Below are 24,483 nucleotides of genomic sequence, written 5' to 3'. Positions count from 1 at the left end.
CAACCAACTTGACGAATCGTCGAACTGACTTCGCCAACGCGTTTAGACACCTAGCAATTATGTTTACAACCAACCAAATTAGATCAAAACCTAACGTTTCCCAAAAACCCATTTCAGAGCCCTAGGTTGCAACAATGCCAAAAATCCCTTGTTCTAGCTTGAGATTCAAGCATGGATCATCTATTAGGCATACTAGAGTTCCAATAAAACCAATTTTAGGGTATAAAAGACAAAGTTCACCGTGATTGGGCTTAGAAGCTTACCTCTCCAAGCTTGCTACTAGCCAAGGAAGGAGAAGGAGAAGAAGAAATCCCTTTTCTTGATCTTGATCTTCACCAAAGCCCTCTACTCCTTCACCGTCTAGAGAGAGAGGAAGAGCACTTAGAGAGAGAGAGGGAGAGAAGCCTTTAGGGTTAGGTATGAGGAAAATGAGAGAAGATAAAGAGACTCCCCTCTACTTAACCCCACACATGTAACAATTGCTGAAAAATCCCTCAACTTTTCAACTATGAGACAGCCAATCTTTGGGCATTTTCGGGTAGGGGGACCGGTCTGTCCCTAAAGGGACCGGTCCGCGAGAGCAACTCCTGCGGGTAATAGCCTTTGCCCATTTTTCACGCTTACGGGGACCGGTCCCTCCCACCAGGGACCGGTCCCTGAGAGCAAAAATCCTACGCATAGATTTTCTGCCACTTTTCATGCTTACGGGAACTGGTCCCTCCCACAAGGGACCGGTCCCCGAGAGCACAAATTCTGCAGTTTGTGCAGGATTGCACCATCTTGCTCTCCGAGACCTTCTACAATGCACTTTTTGTATTTTTGATGACTTCGGACTTTCCGAAGCATACCAAGTCGACAATAAGTCGATTCCAAACGAAGTTCAACTCTCGGATTTCGAGAATTCACTTCCTTACACCACCGGTGCCATTCTATGCGGAGCCTTCGAAATTGGCGCCGCCCTGGGAACCAAGTCAATGACGAACTCGATCTCCCGGTCTGGTGGCAATCCCGGTAACTCCGCCGGAAATACATCCGAAAACTCGCATGCTACTCGGATACTACCAAGTTCCGGGTGCTTCCTTCGAGTCTCTACCATTATTGCCAAATAGGCCACACATCCGCCGTTAATCATTTTCCTCGTTCTCGCCGCCGATACGGTCGCTGCGAAGCGCGAGCTTTTACATGCCCGATGTACTAACTCCTCTTGATTAGACTCACGGAAAGTGATCACCTTGCTCTCACAATCAATAACCGCATAATACTTGGAGAGCCAATCGATCCCAAGATTACATCGAAGCCCTACATTTGATTTAGCACTAGCAAATGCCGGCATAATCCAATCACCTATCTGAACTTGGCAAGCCAAACACTCCTCGTGAACACTGAATGACTGTTCTGGTGCCTCAACCCACCAATAATTCGGGCTATATAATGTTTCAATGCCATGAGTTTTTGCAAATGATGCGCCGATGAATGAATGAGATGCACCTGTGTCGAATAATGCTCTAGCTCTAGTGCCATTAATTAAAATAATACCTGCCACCACATCATCTGGAACTGCAGGTTCCTCCACTTGAGTGGCAAAAACCCGCCCACTAGGTGCTCGTGATCCCTCCAGCTGATGCAGCGTTGATGCGCGTCCAACCGACATAGCCGGTGGCAACCCCGCAAGTTGTCTCGGGGTAGAAGGAACTGATGTCGCCGTCGGTGCAGACGACGTCCAACTCGGGCACTCCCGGGTCATATGCCCCGCTTGGCCGCACTTGTAACACTTTCCCTCACGCTGCGGGAATGCCGGCGGTCGATGATCATTGCCGCAAATGGCACAACGAGAAGGTCTCCAACTCCTCGACTGCTGCCGGGGATACCGAATGGGCTTCTTTGCATGCGACCAACCCTCAGCACCACCCGCAGTCCGTTTCTTGCCTTTATCTCTTTCCTTGTCCATAGACCCGCGCTTTTCTCACGCGTAGGCATTGCCGTGCTCTGCCCACAACGCTCGATCGAAGACCTCTACAAAGGTCGTAAGCTTAAGAATCTACACAGCCTTGTAAATCTCCGGCCTAAGTCCTCGCAAGAACCAGTCAGCCCGGTCCCAGTCAGCTCGAACAACATCCGGGACACAGTCGATAATGTGGGAGAACTCTCGCTCATAGTCCCCCACCGATCGGTCACCTTGCCTTAAATTGTGAAATTTGTCTTTCAACTTCCGCTTCTTGGTGTCGGGGAAGTAGTTCGCGAACATTAACCTCCGGAACTCCTCCCAAAGCATTGGCGGAAGGTCGGGGGATCGATCGCGCTTCACCCGCTTCCACCACACCTTCGCCGCCTTCTCCAAACAATGGGTGGCGAGGTGCACCTTGTCCTTCTCCAACGTATAAATATCCTCGAAGAGTGTCTCCATCAAGTTAATCCATGACTCCACCATCGATTGCTCCGCTTTCTCCCCATCGAACACGGGTGGGTTGAACTTCTTGAACATAACGAGAACTTCAAGTGCACGCACTCGCTCCGCCTCTGCCGCCGCACTATCGGGATTTGAGGTTCCCGAACCGGCCGGCACCGCCGTGACTGGCACAGCCGTCGCAGCCACGCCCTTCACCACAGCACGCACCACTACCGGGGGCGCAGGGTGCTCGGCCTCCACTTGAGCCGCCGCCGCCTGCTGTCGCTCCAAGGCCTCTTGAAGCCTTTGAATCTGCTCCCCCCGGCGTTGAACGGATTTCGCTTGCTGCCGCACTACTCCAATAAGTGCGGACACTTGCTCCTGAAGCTCCCCGTCGCCACTTGCTCCGGATTGCTCGGGGGCCACATTCGGCTCCTCGGGCCTCAACCTTGTTCGGGGTCTACCATGAGGCATCGTTTCCTAAAATGTAGCAATTCATGTTAGCTACACTATCAACATACTTAAACAAACCCAATCCGGCGAAAGTAAACAAGTGTAATCATTCTCATTCCAAAGCATTATGTCATCGGCCGCCGAACATAACACAAGGAATAGAAAACAAATATCAACTTGAATTTAGCCCCTAATCACATTAGAGACATACTAACATTAACCCAATCACAAAGCTTTTGCTATACTTCGATCCCACTTCACTCATGTTTCCTAGATCCTTAAGGTTTTTCATTTCTAAGGGTCTCTAGTCCTTCCTATATTTTCACTTTTAGGCTCTGATACCATTATATCTGTCACGCTCAGGAACCATCCCATTTGGTCGGTTCGGGCACGTCGAACAGACGCTAAACGGACAGCACCTCCCCTGTCCGCCCAAGGCTCAACACAAGTACAAATCAAGTAGAGAGATTGCACATGCGGAAATATACATAATTGGCTGCACGAGGGCACGCAATAGCCAAAGTGAAAGTACTAAGTTAAACATCCATACAAGTACAATGATTATCTTTTAATCACTTACATGCATTCAACCACAAGTTACATTTATATTCTTTTCATCATTTCTTCTCTCAATACATCATATGATCTCCAAAATAACCCTTTTCATTTAACATCATTTAAAACATCTTTAATACATCTATAATCATCAAAATACAAAAGATGATATAAAGGGTATGCAACTAAACCAAAATATGAAACCAACTCGGGTGGTCACTGTCTATGGCGCGATACCTTTACCGCGATCGTCGGCCGGCTCAATCGGTCCCAGCTCTGTGAAAATAGTGGGGTGAGAACTACAACAAAGTTCCCAGTGGGTTCGGCCGCCGATGTAACATATTGAAACCTCGAGAGCGATTATCGAACTTTACCCAAATTGGTTAAAGTTGTCGAGAGAAATGGTTGAACAAGTTCCTTTTGGCATTTCAACAGTGTTAGAAGGGTTAAAGATGAGTTTAAAAGAGTTGGAAGGGTTTTAGCGTTGTTCGATGTGAAATAGAGTCGAAACGGCGTGAAAATGAAATTCTGGAGCATGTGTTACCGGTTTAACACCAGGGGTGTACCGGTACAAATGGGCTGACCGAGAAGTAGCATGTCACGCCCCGCTTCCCGCCAATTTGGTCGGGTTCGGGCAACGTCAACAGACGCCAAACGGACAGGGCCTCCCCTGCCCGCGCAAGGCCCCAACAACAAGTATAATTAAGCAATCAAACAAAGAGATTTGCAATTATACAAGGCTTGCACGAGGGCAAGCAACAACGGAAGCGAAAGCTCTAAGCTAAAACATACAACCATACATAATATTTGATTACATTCAAACCAAATACTAGTAAACTAAAACTATTACATCCATTTGCTTTCATTCATAAAATCCTTTTTTACATCATAATCATTCTTCAAAATACATGAATTGTTTTCAACTTTTACAACTATAGATCAACAAAATAAAAGTTTATACATGTACACAAAAGGAATGACTAATATGCAAGTACTCCGGTGGCCACTAGCTATGACACGATACCCTTGCCTCGATCCTCCGCCGCCCTGCTCGCGCTCGGATTTGTAGGGTTAGTGGTGTGAGAACTACAACGAAGTTTCCAGTGGGTTCGGCAACCGACCTCGCCGACTTACCCACTAGGTCTATTTAGGCATAAGTATTTCAAAGAAAGAGAAAAACAGCCAATACTAATGCTAATACTATGCCTGCAAGAAAGCTGTCAGTGGATATATATAATCAAATATGAATGATTATGCATGCATGCTCTTTCGATAACTTTACCTTGGCTTTTACCCAATCTTACCGGTTAACCTTGTTAACTCCAATAACTCACAATCCAAAATTCCTTTCATTCGGGGAGGCTCTAAGCACTACAAGACCCGATGGACCGTCTTCGGGGACCGCGCTCCCCGTGGTGACAATTCCAGAACGCACTGCTTGAGGGGGAGCTACCACCCTCAAGCCAAGACTTATCGTAAGTATCGATCCAATTCCCACTTAGGAAATGTATAGCCACTAGCCACAATGCCACTATTATAATAGGTTTCTACCTATTTATTCATGCCACTCTCTAGGTCATTCTTGTCACAATGCCACTAATTGTTAAACCTTGTTTAACGAGTCATTTCTCGATGCAAATCTTGTCTCTATTGTCAATGTCACCTTTGTTTACTATTATCATAGTCTCGGTCTCACATTCACACAAGTATAAGGTTCCACAAATATGTCCACTATGGTTCATATCAATCTCTATGTTCATCTACGTTAGAAACATGTAATTGATGTCCAACCATCTTTCACATGTAATTAACCTTAATATGTATGAATGACTATTAACATAATGCTCAAATAAAAGGTGAGATAGACATAGAAGGAAATCCAACGATTCCGAAATGCACCCCCCATCTCGAATAGTAGCAAAGGAGTTGGGGTTCGATTCTCGTGATTTTTAGACTCCTATTCTACGTGCTGCGGCGATCTGTACCAAAATAGAGCCAAATTAGGCTTTTTATTCGATATCTTTACATAGTCTTTTCGTTTGGCCGAACCGAGCGCACCAACGCGTCGGAAATACCCCTAATTAGGTTTTCAAGAGGTCAATTTATCTCGAAAACAACCGGAGGCAAAAGCCCAAAAATCCATGCCCTAACAATGTTATATAGGGTTTTCTCCTAGATTGATCTTATTCCTAAGCAAAAGCTAGCTTAGAATCAACTAGGAAGCATTCTAATACGATTTCCAAGCCATTCGAATCATTCCTAGGGCATCTAACATGATCCCTAGTTAACCACCATGAGAGCACCTTGAGAAAACCATGGTATCATGGTGTTCAAGGCTCAACTATGCTTCTAAACATGAGAGAAGCTCCAAAACCTTAAGTTCTATAGTGAAAATCCAAATCCTAGATGAGCTTTTACCCTAAAACTCACCTTAGCCGAAAGCTATCCCCAAGTCCACCTCGATGGAGAGCTTCTACACCTTCTAGACCTCCAAAACCTCCTCCAAAGCCTTCTTCTCTTTCTTCTCCTTGCTCTAGAGCAAAATCTCTAGAAAGAGAAAGAGAGAAATGAGAGAGGGAGAGGTTCTCTTTGTTTACTGTGAAGGGGAGAGAGGTTGGGTCATATATAGTGTGTAACAATTGCAACTAGGCCCCCCAAACATTTGCATTTACAGCAGACCAATTTCTTGCTGTGGGTCCAAAGTGTACCGGTACACGGGCTGCTGTCACCGGTAACACGATTACGCAGAGGCAAACCCGAGAGCAGCCCTCTCGGGTTTTACCAAAGTGTACCGGTACACACCAAGGGTGTTACCAGTAATACAGTCAAAATTTTTCAAACCCCAGGGCTTTTCCTCTAGGCCTGCAATGTTGTACCGGTACACCCCTGATGTTAAACCGGTAACACATGCTCCAGAATGCAGTTTTAGTTCCGATTTGACTCTACTTCGCGCCAGTTGATGCTAAAACCTTTCTAACTCTTTTTAAACTCATTTTTAACCCTTCCAACATTGTTGGAATGCTAAATGCAACTTGTCCATCCATCTCTTTCGCATACTTTAGTCAATGTGGCTAAAGTTCGATAATCGTTCTCGAGGTTTCAATATGTTACAGGTCCACAAGAAGATTTGTCTTCTTGTGGATTTATAGAAGATGAGAGAAGGGTATAAGAGATTCAAAAAGAGGGTTCGGGTTATAACTACTCTATGCAGAAGAGAAGTCATTTGTAATTTTCTCTTATTTAATGAATCTTATTTTATTCGCATAGTTTCTGTTTTGTTTTTTCTCTCTTTTATGATTGTATCAGCTTTTGCCGAGGAGACGGGTTTATGGTAAAAATTCGATTTGCTTGCGGAATCCCAACAATCGATACCGGATCAACAACAGTCGGTATCGGAGCGGGTTGCGGATTCACAAAATCCGATACAGGGGCGAGTACCGGATTCCCAACAATAATCTTGAAGCTGTTGTTTCTGAACTACAAGAAACACTAATTATACGTGAATTGCATGTTATAAGAAGAGTAAGGAACTAATCTCCAAAAGTTTAGTTTAAGATCTAATAGTTTAGCCATTTACCTTTTGTGCTTCAAGTTAGAACATGATTTAGAAAATACCTGAGAAATTAAAATATGAACATAAACTGCTATAATAAGGCAAGCTATTCTAACATGCTTAAATTACTGTGTTGCATACCCAAGCTCAGATAAAAAAATAAAACTCACTACATGATAGTGAGCACTTGAGAAATATAAATATGAATATAAATCAGTATAAGGCAAGTAATTCAGACATACTTAAATTACTACATTGCAAACTCAGTTTCAGATGAGAAAAAAAGAACTCGCCGCATGATATATACACCATAATTCTAAATATCCATTTCAAACCTATACATATCTTATGCTCAAGAGACTATACATCCCATGTTGAAAGCTGCATATCCATTATAGTCCTTCTATAACAAATCATGGGATTTCACCTTGGATGTTGTTAATGTTAATTTTATTGTTGTTGCTGATGATTTTGTAATTGCTTTTTTTTTTTTTTTTTGAGTGAAAGATAGCATGCTAGTCGTCTCATTCTTTTTTTTGGTAGAAATGAACATAGCTGCAAATGTGAAGTAACTAGGCATCAAACATGGGACTTGATATCAACCACCAAACTCTTTGCCATATGCGCTAGGGGTTATCGGTGCCGATTTTGTTATTGCTGATGTTGGTTCTTTATTATTTTATTGATGTCTGTTTATGTTATAAATTTGTTGTTGTTGTTGGTAATGATGATGATGGCCGCAGCGGTGGTGGTGATGTTTTGGTTAATATATATATATTTTCTCTGCAGGATCATTCAGTAACTTAGTTTTCTCTTTTTGTTTTTTCTTGGTAAAAAAGGTTGGTTCTTATATGATTTAAGATATAGCCATAAAATTCTTCTGATTGTTTTGCATATAGTTCCAAATGATGCTCTCTCTCCTTCTGTACAAATTGTTGGTCGAATNGCCAAGAAAGCAAACTTAATAGAAAATATCACAAAATCAATTTTTTAAATTGGGAACTTTCACTACATATAGTTCCAAATGATGCTCTCTCTCCTTCTGTACAAATTGTTGGTCGAATAATGGTATTTTATATTTACGATTTTGCACTCTATGTAGTGAAAGTTCCCAATTTAAAAAATTGATTTTGTGATATTTTCTATTAAGTTTGCTTTCTTGGCCTTCAAGTCCTTCTTTGAGTTCTATATAGAACCTTTGGCTCATCTTGAGCCGAAGATTCTTTAAGAAAAAAAATATTTTTTTCTTTTCCTTTACTCCAATCTTTATTTCGGCTCCATTTAGGCCGATCTTCATTATTTTCTTTTTTGAATTGCTCATATTGAGCAACCCGAACTCCCAAATCGATCAAATTTGGAAACTATTGTCTTCAAAATGGTTTTTAATTTTGAAATGTAGACCATTGAATGTCATTTTAGCAAATTAGGATTCTGGCATCATCACAAAACAACGGCTTCTTGCCGTTTTGAATCGGTTCAAATATTTCTCAACCGATTCCCCTGTTCTTTGTCTGAACTGAGCTAGATCAGCAACCGAAAGCTCTGGCTCTGATTTATAAAACTGTTCATGAAATTTTCTTTCCAATTCGTCTCAATCTTGAACATAATTAGCTGGCAGACTCGTATACCTAGTAAATGCAGTCTTGGTTAACGAGGTATTGAAAAACCTGAGCTTCAGTAGAGGATCTGAAGTGGATTCTCGACATTAAGCCGTAAACCGCGCGACGTGTTCGACCGTATTTTCGGTCTCGTCGCTTGAAATTTATCAAATTTCGGCATTTTCCAATTTGCCGGATAAGGATGTTCTACATCTATATTTGCAGGGTAAGAGGATCTAAATACAGGTCACATTACCGGCCTCGCCCCAACTTTGAGGTATTTCGAATGGCTTCCTTAATTTGAGTATAAATTTTATTATTGTTCCCTTGCATGGGAACAGGAGCCTGTGCTTGAACCGGGTTCGGTCCTGGTGGTAATCCAAAATTTTGCATTGCAGGGTTAACTCCCTGCATAGCAGCATTTGGGGCTTGTCCCCCAGCTCTAGCTCCTATATTTTGGGGCTGATATGTTGCCAATGGCGGCGGAGGAGGTAACCCCCAGGCTATCTCCGGTTGTTGGCCGGCATTTAAAACAGCCGGTCTATAAGTCGCTTGAAAAGGTGGCCCCTGGTATTGAGGCTGACCACTCATCGGTGTTACAGGATTTTGTAATACCGGTGTAGTTATAGGTCCTTGTAGACCTTCTATAGGCTGCTCGTTTCGTGTCAATAATTGCCCTATTCGGTCAATATTCTCATTAGAGGTCGTAATTGCGGCTAGTACTGTGTCTAAATGAGCAGTATTTCTGTGACTATTTTGGTCTAGCACTTGTAGGACCCGCGTCATTTATCCAAGCAAACTTGGCTCTTGCTGGTCAGATTGACTGCTATCCTCGCCTTCGACTGGTAAGACTGCTTGACGCTGACCTGCATTATCAGAATTGCTAGCTTGGTCATTCCCAGAATTTTGAGGAACAACCCTATTACGCAAATTCATGGCATTATCGCCAGCCATAGTTCCTGCAAGAAAACGAAATTTTACCTTAATGTGTCACACTGGGCGTGCCAAAAATTGCTCTGTGCCGAATTCCTCAATCCTTGACCTGGTCAAAGGCCTTCCTAGAGAAGCGTGCAAGAATTAAATCCGGCTTCACGTAATGACCCTCGAAGTTTGCGCCCTACGACGGATCAAGAGATTCGGCTGATGAGGGATCATATCAGCCGAGTCCGAAAATCTTTACTGCAGAACGGGTTCGGTTGAATGAGCCGAATGACTGAAATGCACAGTAATTTCGGTCGGCTAAAAGAGCCGAATGCCTTTATATACTGTAATTAAGTCTGAAAACTTGTACAAAAGCGAGTGTGCCTTTAAGGCATACAGACTCCAGTAATCTAACTTAGTACTACTCATAAGGAAAACAGTAGATGCGGGAAAGAAAAAGATTACAATTAGACTACTCATAGAAATACGAAGAAAATGCAGAGAAAATAAAAGTGGTCTTCTGTTCTGGGAGAAAAGACCCCCTTTTTGGGCGTGTTTTGCCTATTTATAGTCCGCCCTTTCTGTTCAGTTATTGCTTCATGATCGGCAAAGTTTCCTATTTTTGCGGGCCACTACAAGCCGATGAAAACTGCACATAACCGCTTGCAGTTATGCTATTAATCCGCCATAACTCCTAGGCGCACCATGAAACCTGTTTAATCTTGATCTCCAAAGGTCCTGGCTGAACTGTGCACCAATATGCCACTTGGCATTTTATTATTGGCCCTAACACACGGTTTTACGGTGAACCAAACAGCCCCTTAGTAATCTGAAAAGTAAATTCTAGAAATATTGTTGTAGGTAATTCCTACCTTCACTTCTATTTACCTTTTATTCGCTGCTGTTTTCATTTCATATTGTTTGTCGATTTAAATAATTTATGTTAATCATTTTTAGCTATACTTCTTCACACTCATTGTTAACCTGATATTTTATTCTTTGCTAATATTTTACTTTAACTTTATTGATATTTTATTATTTATAAATTTTTATTTTAATAGTGTTTTGCCGCACTGTGTGGATTACTTGTAGTAGACTAACTGGAAAAGGTATATGATATAGATTCGTATCTGTACAATGCACTCGAATACTAAAAAAAACTAATTAAACATTCTTTATCAATTAGTAATGATTTAAAAATAAAAATAATAAATTTATCTTGCTTAAAACACACTTTATATAATTTCTAGTTGAACTAAGATGACCGCTGAGAAAAGAAATTAAAGAGAAATAAAAAAAAAAAAGTAGTCCTTTCATCCAAGATCTTCACTTGACAATAAAAAATAAAAAATAATTTTCTTTTTTGTTTCAATTTTTTTAAAATAAATTATCGTGTATCACTTAACTGGATGTATTGTAAGCAAACAAACTATGTCAACAATTCTTTTTCTTTTTTTTTTCCTTCAACACATTAATTTATATAGAATTAGTATTTGAAAAAAAATAAAAAATGATAAGATCATCAAACGTGAAAATTTTTTTGTTTCTCTTTGTTTAATAAGTGTCAGTAAATGCGTCATATATACCTTTGAACCACATGGGCTTAAACTTCACGTTATTCCCTTTGTAGATGCCATGTCCGCCCTTTTCTTCGGCTTGGTTGCATGATGTAAACTCCTCACTCGAAATTGGAGATAAGGGGCTCCACTACCCATGTGCATTGGCCTCAAAAACCTCTTCCTTTTGCCCATACCTTTTTCCCTACTCTTGCTTTTCCCATTCATTAATTGAAAGCCCACATAGATGCTTCATGCTCCATACATGCTTGTTGGTGATATCTTAATTTGAGGACCAGATATATATATATATATATATATATATATATATATATATATATATATATATATATATATATATATATATATATAAAAGAAAAAGGTGTAAGACACAAATGGTCTTAATAATTAGCTTAATCTGCACTAATCTCGGATGGTTATATACCTATCAATCTTAAAATGGCAAATTGTACCTCGATTATTGGTGGTGTATATATGGTATATATGAACCACATTTTTGGCTCAAATATTCCGCTTTACGTGTTAATCAATAATCGAGCTTTCCTTTTCTTTACTTTTTGTTGTGCTGTTTTATTAGTATCTATACGTCGCCATCATTCGGTCCTTTCTCCCTTGATCGAGTTTAGGTACGGCACTTCATATAAATAAAAGCAAGATTTATGTTGGAGAAAACCTCACGACCAATTATTAACAGTATATTGTTGGTTTTTAATAAAGAGATATTCGCTCACACTTGTTAATTTATTTAATTAACTACAACAAAGATTCTTCACAAACTAGCTCTTCCACCCTTCTACAATTTGCGAACTTGAGTCACAAGCTTAAGGATTTGGTCTAATATTGATATAACAACTTTCAAAACCCTTTTTTAATTTTCTTTGTTCCATTAAGTTAAACTAGTGTTAATCTCTCTCGTGCTCCTACCCAACTACTTTGGGACCGTATTTTCAAAAGTAGCCGATTTTGTACTTTGAAAACCCTTAAAATTTACGTTCACGACAAAGGTGAGACACTGCAGACAGCATATCAAGGAATGGTATGCAACGGAGTTCTATAGATTTAGAGGTGTGAAGAATATACTCAAGAGTGAAATTTGCAAGATAGACAGAGAAGAAGAACTCATTGACCTTAATAGGGAGACCCTGCAAAAAAGAGAGGAGTTAAAGGTTAAGCTTAATATAGTTTTGAAGGATGAAGACACTCTTTGGAAAACGAGAGCGAAACAACATTGCTTAAGAGAAGGGATGGTAATACAAAATTCTTCCACTCTGTTGCGAATGGACGAAGAAGAGCTAACGGGATTGGCCTGATTGATGAGGAGGAAGACATTGTTCTTTGCAAGGAAGAGGATAAAAAATATTTCTTTTATTGCAAATTTAGAGAACGTTTTACTCCGGAGGAGTCAGCCCCCGACTCCTTTGCGGATTGGAGTAGACTTTTTCACCTGAACCGTGAGTCGACACCTGACCTCTCGGTGCTATCTAGACCTTTCAGTCTAGCTGAAATTAAGAATGCAGCCTTCAACTTTGGGAGCGATAAGGCACCGGGACCGGATGGTTTCCTGTTGAGCTTCTACCAAACCTTCTGGGATACCCTCCAGGGAGACATCGTGAACATCTTCTAGGAGATGTGGGAAGGGACTTTGACCACCTACCCCATTGATTATGCTTACATATGTTTAGTGTCGAAGATCGAAGGGGCCAAGCGGGCGAATGACTTTTGACCTATAAGTCTTTTAAACGAGATGCAAAAGATTATATCTAAGGTCTTGGCCAACCATCTTGAGGCAGCTATGCGGAGCTGATTTTCCCAAACCAAGCGGCTTTTCTGAAGGGAAGGAACATCACTGATGCTTATGCAACGGTTTGTGAGCTCCTTGGATGGGCAAGTAAACACGACGTAGAAGGAGCTGGGGTTAAGGTTGACTTTGAAAAGGCTTTCGACCGCATCCACTAGCCGTTCTTGTTCAAGATCTTAAACTGGTGGGGTTTTGACGAAAAGTGGTGTGGCTGGATCCGACTCTGTGTTTGTAACGCCAAGGTAGCCATTTTAGTTAATGGTAAGCCCACTAATTGGATAAAGACGAAAGGGGGGCAAGGCATGGGGACCCGCTTTTCCCTTTCCTCTTCTTTTTTGTGGCGGATTGTCTCTCTAGGATGACAGAAGCGGCTGCTAATTCCAACCTCATTAAAGGTCTCGGCCCCTCGGTTGCATCTCGGGTTTCGCTTATTCAATTCGCGGACGATACTTTCTTCTTCTACGAGGCCAAGAAAAAAATCTTAAAAAATCTTCAATTTTTATTGCATCTCTTTGAATGGGCTTCTAGAATGAAGGTCAATAGGGCAAAGTCTGAACTCTACTACACTGGGCAAGTGGAGGGGGAGGCGTCTAGACTGGCAAACCTTCTTGACTGTAGGATTAGCAACCTGCCTACCAAATATCTTGGTATGCCCCTTTCTACTAGGCCGCCATCAGTGGAGGACTGGAGGGTGATTATTCAAAAAATCCAGAATAGAATTGATGGTTGGCAAACGAAACTTCTAACCAGAGGGGGTAGACTTATCTTGGTAAATGCAGTGTTAACCAACCTTTCCCTCTATCTTCTGGCTATGTTTAAGGCTCCCAAATGGGTGATCCACCGTATTGAATCTTTGCGTAGAGATTTCTTCTGGTCTGGAGGAAGCAATCAACCGGACAACGGATGCCTGGTAGCTTGGAAAAACGTCTGTAGACGCAAGGAAGAGGGCGGACTCGACATCCTAGACCTAAATACCATGAACAGAGCATTGCTAGCCAAGTGGTGGTGGAAATTCCATCCTGAGCCACAACTACAGTAGAACAAGATAATCCATGGCCTATACTATTGACGAAGAAGACCTTTGAAAGAAGGTAGATCCTTTAGACCTCACTCTTTTTGGTGGAAAGGAGTACTCAACCAGAGAGACAACTTCAATTGGGGTGTTTTCTACAAGCTGGGTGACGGGAACAGGATTGACTTCTGGTTAGATCGATGGTGTGGGGATACAACTCTACACCTATCATTCGCTGAAATTTACAGTTCATCGACACGCAAATCCTTGAGAATCATTGATTGCCTAACGTGTAAAGGCTGGGATTGGACCTTCTTCCCAAATGATAATAGTAGTAGTGGACATGGATGGGTGCCTAGCATGACAGCATTCCGGAATAGGATTTCCACCTTCAATATTGAACAGAGACTTGATAGTGTGCGTTGGAGGCCTGACGGGCGCTTCACGGTTAAATCTACCTATGGCGCATTGAGTGACAGGGGCACGAGGGACGCTCGAGCGAGCATGCTTTGGAGCCAGCAAATCCCCTTTAAAGTGAAAGTGTTTTAATTTGCTGGCTCATCCTCAAGAAGAGAATCTCTATTGTAGATAACCTCGCTAGGAGAGGCTGGACAGGCAACACAGATTGCGTGTTGTGCGGAGGGGACGAGGAAATTGTTGATCACTTATTTTCACGGTGCGTTTTTTCTAGATTTCTCTTGGTGATGACCTCAAAGAGTATACTACCTTCTGATTTGGGAGATAACGTTCATTCAAACTAGGATAGACGGTCGGGTAGCTCCGGAACGCAGCCTTCGAGGGCTAGGCTAATCGACTTGATTGCCGGTTGGTGGGTTATTTGGGAAGCCAGGAATGGAGTTATCTTTCGACAGAATTTGGTGGACCCCAACGTAGCGGTATACAAGATTAGACAGTTGACAAAACTGTGGGCGCAGTCTTTCCCTAGCTCATAATGTTTGTCATTTTTTTCGCCTTTTCAATTCACCCCCACCGAGGCCCAACTGTCTCACCCATATAGCTTAATTCATATTTTTAATGAATGAAGTGGGTAGCGTGCTACCTTTTCCTCAAAAAAAAAATAAAATAAAAAGGATTTCAATCTTGCAATACTATGAAATTTGTAATGGCAACTGGTATCAAAGAAATACATTTGTGGTGACAGCTCCCACTGCAATTTCATAACTTACGAAAGAGAAAGAATAAAAATGTTTTTGAATATTTAGACCTTTAATTTCCAAATACAGAATCCAATTAGTTTTAAAAATGTAATCGCAATCTAGGATTTAAATAGATACTAGTTTAGATGAGCTAACGCAGATCATCCACGGAAAAAAGGGCTTTATATATATACAGCAGCCTCTAATAATTAAATTCTGCTCTGAAAGGTGATAATCTCACTCTATATATCTTTTTGTACTTCAGCTCATTGCACGATCGACTTCAAACCTTAAATGGAAATCCAATTCCTCTCCCTTAGTTTACGGGGCTTAATTCACCTCCTCTTCTACTCCATCTTCGATCAACCCAAAAAAGCTTAACCTGTTGCATTCCTTAATTAAAAAGTCAAATTAAATAAAGCACCACCTCTCTTCTTCGATCGCTAATAAAAGTGTCCTCTTCTTCTTCTTCTTTAATTACTAGCGAGCTGCATGCCCATTTTCCTTCTCCCTTATCCTAGCTACTTAATAATTCGCTCCCCTCTCTTGTTCTGTTAAATTTCCACCACCTTGCAAATAATTGCCTGAATATATATATATTATGGAAATGAACTACTGCAGATCAGCAGATAACTCATACTGCTACTTCCACCCCAGGGATGCGGTCGTAGGTGTATGCGCTGTGTGTTTGAAGGAGAGGCTTCTCATATTATTAGCCTCTAAACAAGGCCAACTTTCCACGAACAAAGTCGACGCTCAGAGAAGGTCCTGTAGAGCCTTATTATTAAGGAGGAGATCCGGCATCAGCCTACCCAAAGTGTTCGCCTTGGGCTCCCTCCTGCATCGCCTCGACCTGCGACGGCCTCGACCCGGCGACGACTCCGACGACCCAGAGTCCATCGCGAGCCTGGAAGGTACGTACGTATATACGTGCGCGCGCGATCAGTTCCTGTTGGCCTGATTCGATCAATTTAATTAATTTGCTCATACATAAAGCGATCGAGAAAATTAAAAATTCTACTCGTGCAAATTATGTTTAATTATCAGATTTAATAATAGCTAGTACTTATGTATCTGAATCTTCCAAACTCATCCGAAGATTGATGCTCCGTATGGAAGACAACAAATCCAGAGTAAAAATTAAGGTTAATTACTAAAAAAATTTATGCCACGCGAAGAAGCCTCTCACTACTGTAGTCTTCTTATTTGCGCAAGAAGCTCTGGATAAATGATGCATGCAATTAATTGTCTTTCAACATTAATTTCGTGATCCAAAATTCTACATATATGCATCGCAAGTACCATTGACATAATTTTACAAGCATGAAAGTTATAATTAATTAAGCATTTACGGTCATAATTAATGGCCATACATGCATGGTTTTAAGCAAACACATTAATTGCACTTAATTAATGGCCTCTTTTGATTAATTATCTCTAAAGCAAAAGCATAAAAAAGGATTCCCGCGCGAGTTAATTTGTACTATATATATATATATATGTATAAACAGGATTAATTGATTGTTCATGTAGTGTACGTTATTAGAGCAGCAAGAATTAATTAACGTCGGAATTTTGCATGTATATATTCAACCAATTGTTCAGCTAGTCGTGGCATTAATTTAATTAATCAAGTTGGATTAATTGAGCACGTACGCATGACATAGATATACAGTAGTTGGCTAATATATATATATATATATATAAAATATTTTAATTACTTCGATTAGTTCATATTAATTAATTAATTAGATATGCACGCATGGGTTTTTGCTTTATCTATATATTCAGATTCATTCATTTCGATCAAGTTCGAGGACAATGGGAATGCTCGGTGGGATAACAAGAAGCCGCCGTCGACGACGATCGTCAGGCCTTCTTCGAACGTCGACGGCGGCACAACCTCCTCTGGGGGAAAGGGGGAGATCGAGGCAGGAATTCGGAGCATCGTGGAGCGCGCGAAGAAGGGAGGCGTGCTGAGGTGGAGGAAGCGGATTGGCCACCTGCTCCAGCTGGCGCGGTGGAAGAGGTCCAGCAAGGCGACCGCCTGCCACGCGGGACTCGCCGGCGGTAGTACAAGTGCGAAGATCATGGAAGGAGGATCAGTACCGAAGGGGAGGAGGTTAAGGTCGGATAAGGACTCTAACCAGGATCAGGACCACCGCCACCGTCACCACCGCCGCCACCACAAATGACCACTAGATTAATTAATGAGGTGTGGAGGTAATTGAAGGGTCTCTTTCTCTCCCAATTGATGAATTGTCACTGTTTTGGTGCCAGTGACGCGTAATTAAGTTGGTGTGCTGTACATACATGGATGTTTTAATTTGTGCTTGTTGGAATGGTACCAAAAAAAGAAAAGAAAAAAAAGAGAGATTGACACTGTATAATGCTGTCCATAGTAAGTTCTATCGTTTGTTTTGACGATTGTGAGTCTACTTGAGAAATCGGAGGTTCTTTGAGAAAATGGCCTCTCTGCCATATTTTTCTATTAAAATATTTTTATTCTTCTTCTATTCGAATGTAATTGTCCAAACATAATATTTCTTAAAGAAAACTTCAAATGCCACCCCTGTTATTTTACATTTTCTCACATTAGTACCTTTTAGTTTAAAGTGTATCAATTTAGTGTCATGCGGTTTCATTTTTATCTTTTTATTATCGATTCCACTAATTTTTTTTTTTTAAATCAGTGACAAAGTTAAAACTAAAGGGTACTAAAATAAATATTCGATAAACCTAAGTGGAGTATCTGAAGTTTTTTTTGTATATGATTTAACGAAATATTAATAGAAAAACTGATGAAACGATAAAAATAAAATCACGGGACACTAACTTGATACACTTAATTTAAACCACAGGATACTAAAGTGAGAAAGTGCGAAACCACAGGAGTGGCATTTGAAGTTTACCCTTTTTCTTATGTTGAGAATAGGACGACTCTCTGCCAAACATAAATTATAAGTTAGGAGTCCTGCTACTATACTATCGATAGTATCAAGCTCTTGGTACTATCGAGTTTTCTATCGTTAGATCTACTCTTTGATCATTTCCATCCATTGGATTATACTATTCAACCAACCTCCTACTCAACCTTAGGAGACTACTATCGTTCTAAACACACATTCTTTCATCCAACTGTCGAAAACTCGATAGAATCAAACATTTGGTATACTATCAATAGTATAGTAGCATAATTCATAACTTAGTCTTACTTTTACTTATCCCAATAGTTATACTTATTCCATAGAAAGAAGAAATCTCTGTGCAGGAGATTTTCTCGGTGCTCTAAATATGGAAAGATATCAATTATGCATTCTTTCAATAATATTTAATATTAAATATAGCTGATTGGGTCATTATAACAATATTAAGTACTAAATGTTGATAAATTTATCATTTTCTGCCCATATTTAAAAACAATTATTATTTTTATTATTAAATGTATTATTTTACCAATAATTTATAATAAATGTAGATAAATAACAATATCCAACGGCATCCATACAAAAAAGTCAATAAATTTAAAATTTACTAATACTGGGAAAAAAAAAAAGGCTCGTCCCTCTCGCCCCTCTCGCCCATCTCGTCTCCAGCACCTCCGCCACCAACACCCGCCTCGTCCACCTCGCCCCTCTCGCCCAAGCCACCTCCTCCGATCCTATGGCGGGTCCCACCCTTTTAGCCGCCTTTCACGTGCGCCGGTCCCCCACCACTCTGCCCAAGCAAACCTTTTCCGCCACCCCTCGCAGCCAACGCCACCATCTACCCACATGTGGTCTGTCGGAGGGGCACGTGTTCGACCTAACTTCTCCTACAAAGATGCTATTCCGTCCACTTCTGGAATCTCACCCCACTACCGATTCCTGTCGAGAAACCGCCCACCCCATATCCGATTCCTGTCCAGAAACCGCCCACCATACTTTCAAGCTTCCCTACCTCACACCCCACCCAGGTTTCTTTTAAATCCTTCTCTAAGGGGACGATGTTTTAGGTGCTTCGAGAGGGGCCACTTCGCCAATCGATGCAGGGAGCCGCGACGCTGCCTCCTGTGTATGCACATTGGCCACTCGGCTTTGCGCTGTAGGCTTAACCGGGCATCTCCTCGTCGGTCCCACAAAGCAGGGGGTTCTCTCGCACCTTCTCATTTTGTAGTGACGCCCTCTGCGACCGAGGAGCGACCCACGCCTCGTTTTGCAGCGACGCCTCCTGTGATCGAGGAGCGACCAGCTTCGGTCCCTGCGGTCGTTCTGCAAAACATGTTCCCAGGGCACTCCTCCTCCCGCCAGGCACCGACAAATGCTTCTCATCATCTGCTGCCGTAGCCTGGTCCCTCCAGTGTCCGGCCCTCCTCAACGACGGCCTTCCTCCCTCCGAGGCTCCCTACAGTAGGCCAGCCACTGCTCGCTGGTTGCGTGGCGCGAGTGGATTTTCCGGTCCCGCATCCTCAGAACATCAACGACATCCTGGCTCGCCGGCTTGCTGCCAGATTTGGGGGTTCCAGTTCCGCGTTCAGGGTGGCTTCCTTTGTGAGATCCCTGGTGTTCGGTTGTGGAGGCTTGTCGGCAGCTCTTGAGAATGTCGGGACGAGTCCGAGTCGCGTTGGCGTCAAATAGATGCAAAACGGACTCTGTACGACGCGAGGGCAGCTTATAGCGAAGAAATCTGCAAAACAGTAGATTTCTCTACTTGCTGTACCGGTACAACAGCACGCTGTACCGGTACAACCAGCGCGCACTGGTTAAGCAGCTCTCGGGTTGGCTATTGTACCGGTACAGGAGCCCGTGTACCGGTACAAGGGGGTAGGTAGAGGACTAAATTGGTAATTCCCTCCCTCGTTTATATCATCACTTATCCCCTCTCTATATAGCTTCGTGTAGAGAGAGAGAGAGGGGTCTTCTAGATGCATTTCTCCATTTCTCTCTCACTCTCATCCGGTTGAAGGTAAGGAAGAAGCTTGGGTATAGTTCTCGTCGCCGACGTCGCACCGCGGAGCCGTTCAAGCATACTTTCGACGTTGTGTTCCTGCGAGGAGGTCGGGCGAGTGCAGCTTTTCGCCATCCTTGACGTCGTGCTGATTCTAGGTACATGTTGAAGTGTTTTTACCTGTGGGCATTCCTCCTAGTACATCAATTCCATCATTTTGAGCTCGGTGCCACTGCTACAGATTTCTTCGTCGACTGTTAGTATTTCAGCTCGTACGCGATGTAGGAGCATCGGATTGCGACGAGACTTGGTTCGTTGGATTCAGGACTTCGAGAGGAATCCAGAAGCCCTTACTTGCTGGATTTGGTGAAGGTTAGCTTGGTCGAATCCTTGTTGTAACTCGCTGCTGTGATTTCTGGACTGAAACGGTGAATGTTGTTGTGTAGAGCTCGAGCTTAGACGATTTCTGGACTCGGAGCAGTGTGTTTGACCCAGCAGGTGGTGTCGCAGCTGGGAGGGTGTTTCGCTGCCAGGGATTAGCGTGCGAGGTGGGTTTAAATCGGTTTATTCCTAAGTATAGCATTTGTCGACATGNTTGCTCCGTTTGAGGCGTTGTATGAACGCAGATGTCGATCCCCCCTGTTTTGGAGCGATGTGGGTGAGCGGAGGACACTTGGACCGGACATTCTACTTGAGGCTGAGGAAAAGGTGAGAGTCGTCCGACGACACCTTCTGACAGCACAGAGCCGACAGAGGAGCTACGCCGATACCAGGAGACGAGACTTGGAGTTTCAGGTCGGAGATCATATTTTTCTCAAAGTCTTGCCGTCCAGAGGGATACGCCGATTTGGAGTACGTGGAAAGCTTAGTCCACGGTTTGTTGGCCCTTTCGAGGTATTGGAGCATATCGGACCGATTGCTTACAGGATAGCTCTACCCCCGCGACTTGCTGGCATCCACGATGTTTTCCACATCTCAGCATTGAGGAGATACGTTTTCCACCCCTCTCACGTGATTGACTTCACTCCACTCGAGATTGGCGAGGATCTGAGATACGAGAAGCGACCGTTGCAGATTCTTGCTCGAAAGACGAAAGAATTGCGCAACCGGGTCATCCCGTATGTAAAAGTGCAGTGGAGCCATCACGAGGAGCGGGAGGCGACTTGGGAGCTTGAGACGGTGATGAGGGAAGCCTATCCCTATTTGTTTGATGCCTGAGCAGAGGACGTTTCAGTTTCGCGGACGAAACTTTTTGTAGAGGGGGAGGATGTGAGATCCCTGGTGTTCGGTTGTGGAGGCTTGTCGGCAGCTCTTGAGAGTGTCGGGACGAGTCCGAGTCGCGTTGGCGTCAAATAGATGCAAAACGGACTCTGTACGACGCGAGGGCAGCTTATAGCGAAGAAATCTGCAAAACAGCAGATTTCTCTACTTGCTGTACCGGTACAACCAGCACGCTGTACCGGTACAACCAGCGCGCACTGGTTAAGCAGCTCTCGGGTTGGCTCTTGTACCGGTACAGGAGCCCGTGTACCGGTACAAGGGGGTAGGTAGAGGGCTAAATTGGTAATTCCCTCCCTCGTTTATATCACCATTCATCCCCTCTCTATATAGCTTCGTGTAGAGAAAGAGAGAGAGGGGTCTTCTAGCTGCATTTCTCCATTTCTCTTTCACTCTCATCCGGTTGAAGGTAAGGAAGAAGCTCGGGTATAGTTTTCGTCGCCGACGTCGTGCCGCGGAGCCGTTCGAGCCCACTTTCGACGTTGTTTTGCTGCGAGGCGGTCGGGCGAGTGCGGCTTTTCGCAATCCTTGACGTCGTGCTGATTCTAGATACATGTTGAAGTGTTTTTACCTGTGGGCATTCCTCCTAGTACATCAATTCCATCATTTTGAGCTCGGGTGCCACTGCTGCAGATTTCTTCGTCGACTGTTAGTATTTCAGCTCGTACGCGACGTAGGAGCATCGGATTACGACAAGACTTAGTTCGTTGGATTCGGAACTTCGAGAAGAATCCACGAAGCCCTAACTTGCTGGATTTGGTGAAGGTTAGCTTGGTCGAATCCTTGTTGTAACTCGCTGCTGTGATTCCTGGACTGAAACGGTGTATGTTGTTGTGTAGAGCTCGAGCTTAGACGATTTTTGGACTCGGAGCAATGTGTTTGACCCAGCAGGTGGTGTTGCAGCTGGGAGGGTGTTTCGCTGCCAGGGATTAGCGTGCGAGGTGGGTTTACATCGGTTTATTCCTAAGTATAGCATTTGTCGACATGTATGAATTGTAGTTTTATATATCATGTGTAGCTCTATCTCGTTGATTATATCTTGGATAAATACGATTTGAGAACATGATTAGTAAACCTTGAATATACATGTTGGACTTGGACTTGACTTAGGAGAAAACGCGATAATGATCGGCATATGCTTAAACTGCCTGATTTAGCTCTAGGAGCTGTTATAGAATTGTACTGTCGCAGTATCCTCGAGACGAGTACTCCAGGTAGTTTAGATTACATTTACACTCGTGCTCGTACGCCGAGTGGATTTATACAGGGTCGTTTGGACTGTTCCGCACTATAGGGTGCCGTTGAGGTTGACGGTGGATCCGTATCGCCTTTTTGGCGTCTGATTTTGCCGAGGGCACGTTACCTGTTTGTTGTTAGACCAGTTAGAGTCGATTTCTTGACTTTGGCTTTTCAAAGCCTGTTTGAGCTCGACAGAGATACGCTGCATACTCGGTTGGGTAGCGCCCATGAGTGCCACTCCGGAGTCAGGATTTGTGCTTTTGCGTTCGTGTCGCTCATGCCGGTTGGACTTGCTCTCCACGGACCAGTTAGTGTGGAGGTAGCTGGATAGTCGCAACTGGGCAGGGACGGGTGTATTCACAGTCTCAGGGACGGGTATGTTTACAGTCCGAATTAGATTGGGTCAGATTTGACATATCCTACAGTTGGTTAGTGTAGAGCATGATAGTGTAGTGGCTTGTAGCGGTTGAGTTATTTCCTGCATTTTTCCTACTATCCTGGCTCCCTTCTGTAGACTTAGTGGGTGGACCGATGTTGTTTTGGGCGGCACCCACTGAGGTCTAATTATTTTTACAGTAGTTCTCACGCCCAGATGTTACTCCTGTCTTGCAGAGCCACAGGTTTCGGCTGCTACGCCTTCCGCGGATCAGGATCGAGGCAAGGGTGTCACGAGTTAGAGCCCTACCCGCTGAGCAGAGCTAGAGGCACCCTACTGCAGGTAGTTGTTTTACTTCGAGCTTATGTACATAGTACTTAACTCACCAGTGCGAGTGATGCTGTATTTTGGGTTCTGAACTATGTATATGAAGCTCAGTTTGTTTAGCTTTTGTTTACTCGAGCAGCTCTATACTACTGTTTGTAGTATTGTTTGATTTACAGGTACTGATGTCGCTTCGTATATAGGGGAAATTTCTTTGTATACGGCGGATTTGCCGTCGTGCCCGGGGAACGAGACATCCGGGGCGTGACAGATTAAGTTGGTATCAGAGCTTTGCTATAGGTCGTTGGGACCTAGGAAACCTAAGTTTGGCAAACCTTAGGAAAGCCAGACATGAGAGGCGTAATTTAATTGCGAAAGTCAATGATTATTTATTCTAACTCCTCTTAGAGTAGAGTGAGTGACTGAAGGAGTTTCTGTTTTGGCCTGAGAAATTATGTTGGCTGTAGACGACATAATTTTGAAGGGAAACAGGGACTGCCTTCCAAACTTTCGTTGATTGGGTCAAGAGTGTTTGTGTTTCAACTGACCCCGATCTGTTCCTTTCAGCTATGTATCGTCGCCGAGGTCGACCGTCGTTGTGGGAGCGTGCCCAGTCGGCACGAGATCGTGCAGGATCTCCCAAGAGACCTGAGCAGATGGAGCAGAGTACTCGGCAGGAGCAGGGTGACAGACCGGAGGCGAGTGCACCCCCTGTTGTAGAGCCGAGTGCGCGATCTAAGGCTAGCGCACCCCCTGATCTGAGTGCACAGTTGGCTGCCCTGACTGAGGTGACGAGGCAGCAGGGGGAGTTGTTGCAGAGGTTGTGTGAGAGGGTGGCTTAGACACCGAGTACTGCACCGAGAGTACCAGAGCAGACTGTTCCGCCACCGACTACTCCAGCGTCAGCACCAGCCGGAGATATGCCCCCACCAGTGGAGCTTCCTGCAGCGCCAGTTGTGCCTGCTAGGGGGCCCGTACAGTTGACTGAGGCCGAGCATGAGCGGTGGACTGAGAGGTTAGCTCGCTTTCGTCATTTTGATCCATCGATTTACGATGGCAGATACACTGAGGCCTGGGTTGTTGAGGGATGGGTCAGTGCGATGGAGAAGCTATTTGAGGATCTGTTCATTCCGGAGGGGGAACAGGAACCTCTGGGAGTACACTGTTTAGCAGGTGATGCTCATGACTGGTGGCGGAGAGCGAGGCGAGACCAGGGGCTGGTGGCAGCGCAGCTGAGGTGGGATGAATTCTGTGGAATGCTGTTTGGGATGTTCTTTCCCAACAGTGTGAAGCAGAAGTTCGAGGAGGATTTGAGGAGGCTTCAGCAGAG

General features: G+C 43.5%; 1 protein-coding gene across 1 annotated transcript; it reads left to right on the top strand.

Annotated features, from left to right (window-relative positions):
* On the top strand, positions 14,977-17,526 carry LOC109720146. The gene is made up of 4 exons (XM_020247082.1): positions 14,977-14,986; positions 15,145-15,238; positions 15,632-15,924; positions 16,802-17,526. Exons 1-4 carry the CDS (start codon positions 14,977-14,979, stop codon positions 17,203-17,205), a joined length of 801 nt encoding a protein of 266 aa, XP_020102671.1. The 3' UTR covers positions 17,206-17,526.

The sequence above is a fragment of the Ananas comosus genome, linkage group 1 (genome assembly GCF_001540865.1).
Source record: "Ananas comosus cultivar F153 linkage group 1, ASM154086v1, whole genome shotgun sequence".
In the NCBI taxonomy this organism is placed as follows: domain Eukaryota; kingdom Viridiplantae; phylum Streptophyta; class Magnoliopsida; order Poales; family Bromeliaceae; genus Ananas; species Ananas comosus.
This window is presented reverse-complemented; position numbering and strand designations above follow the sequence as displayed.

Bases quoted from the DNA above. Each gene is read 5' to 3' on its own strand.
- LOC109720146 (XM_020247082.1), top strand. The intron at 15,239-15,631 runs GTGATAATCTCA...GAACTACTGCAG, and splicing joins ATTAAATTCTGCTCTGAAAG to ATCAGCAGATAACTCATACT. The intron at 15,925-16,801 runs GTACGTACGTAT...CTATATATTCAG, and splicing joins GTCCATCGCGAGCCTGGAAG to ATTCATTCATTTCGATCAAG.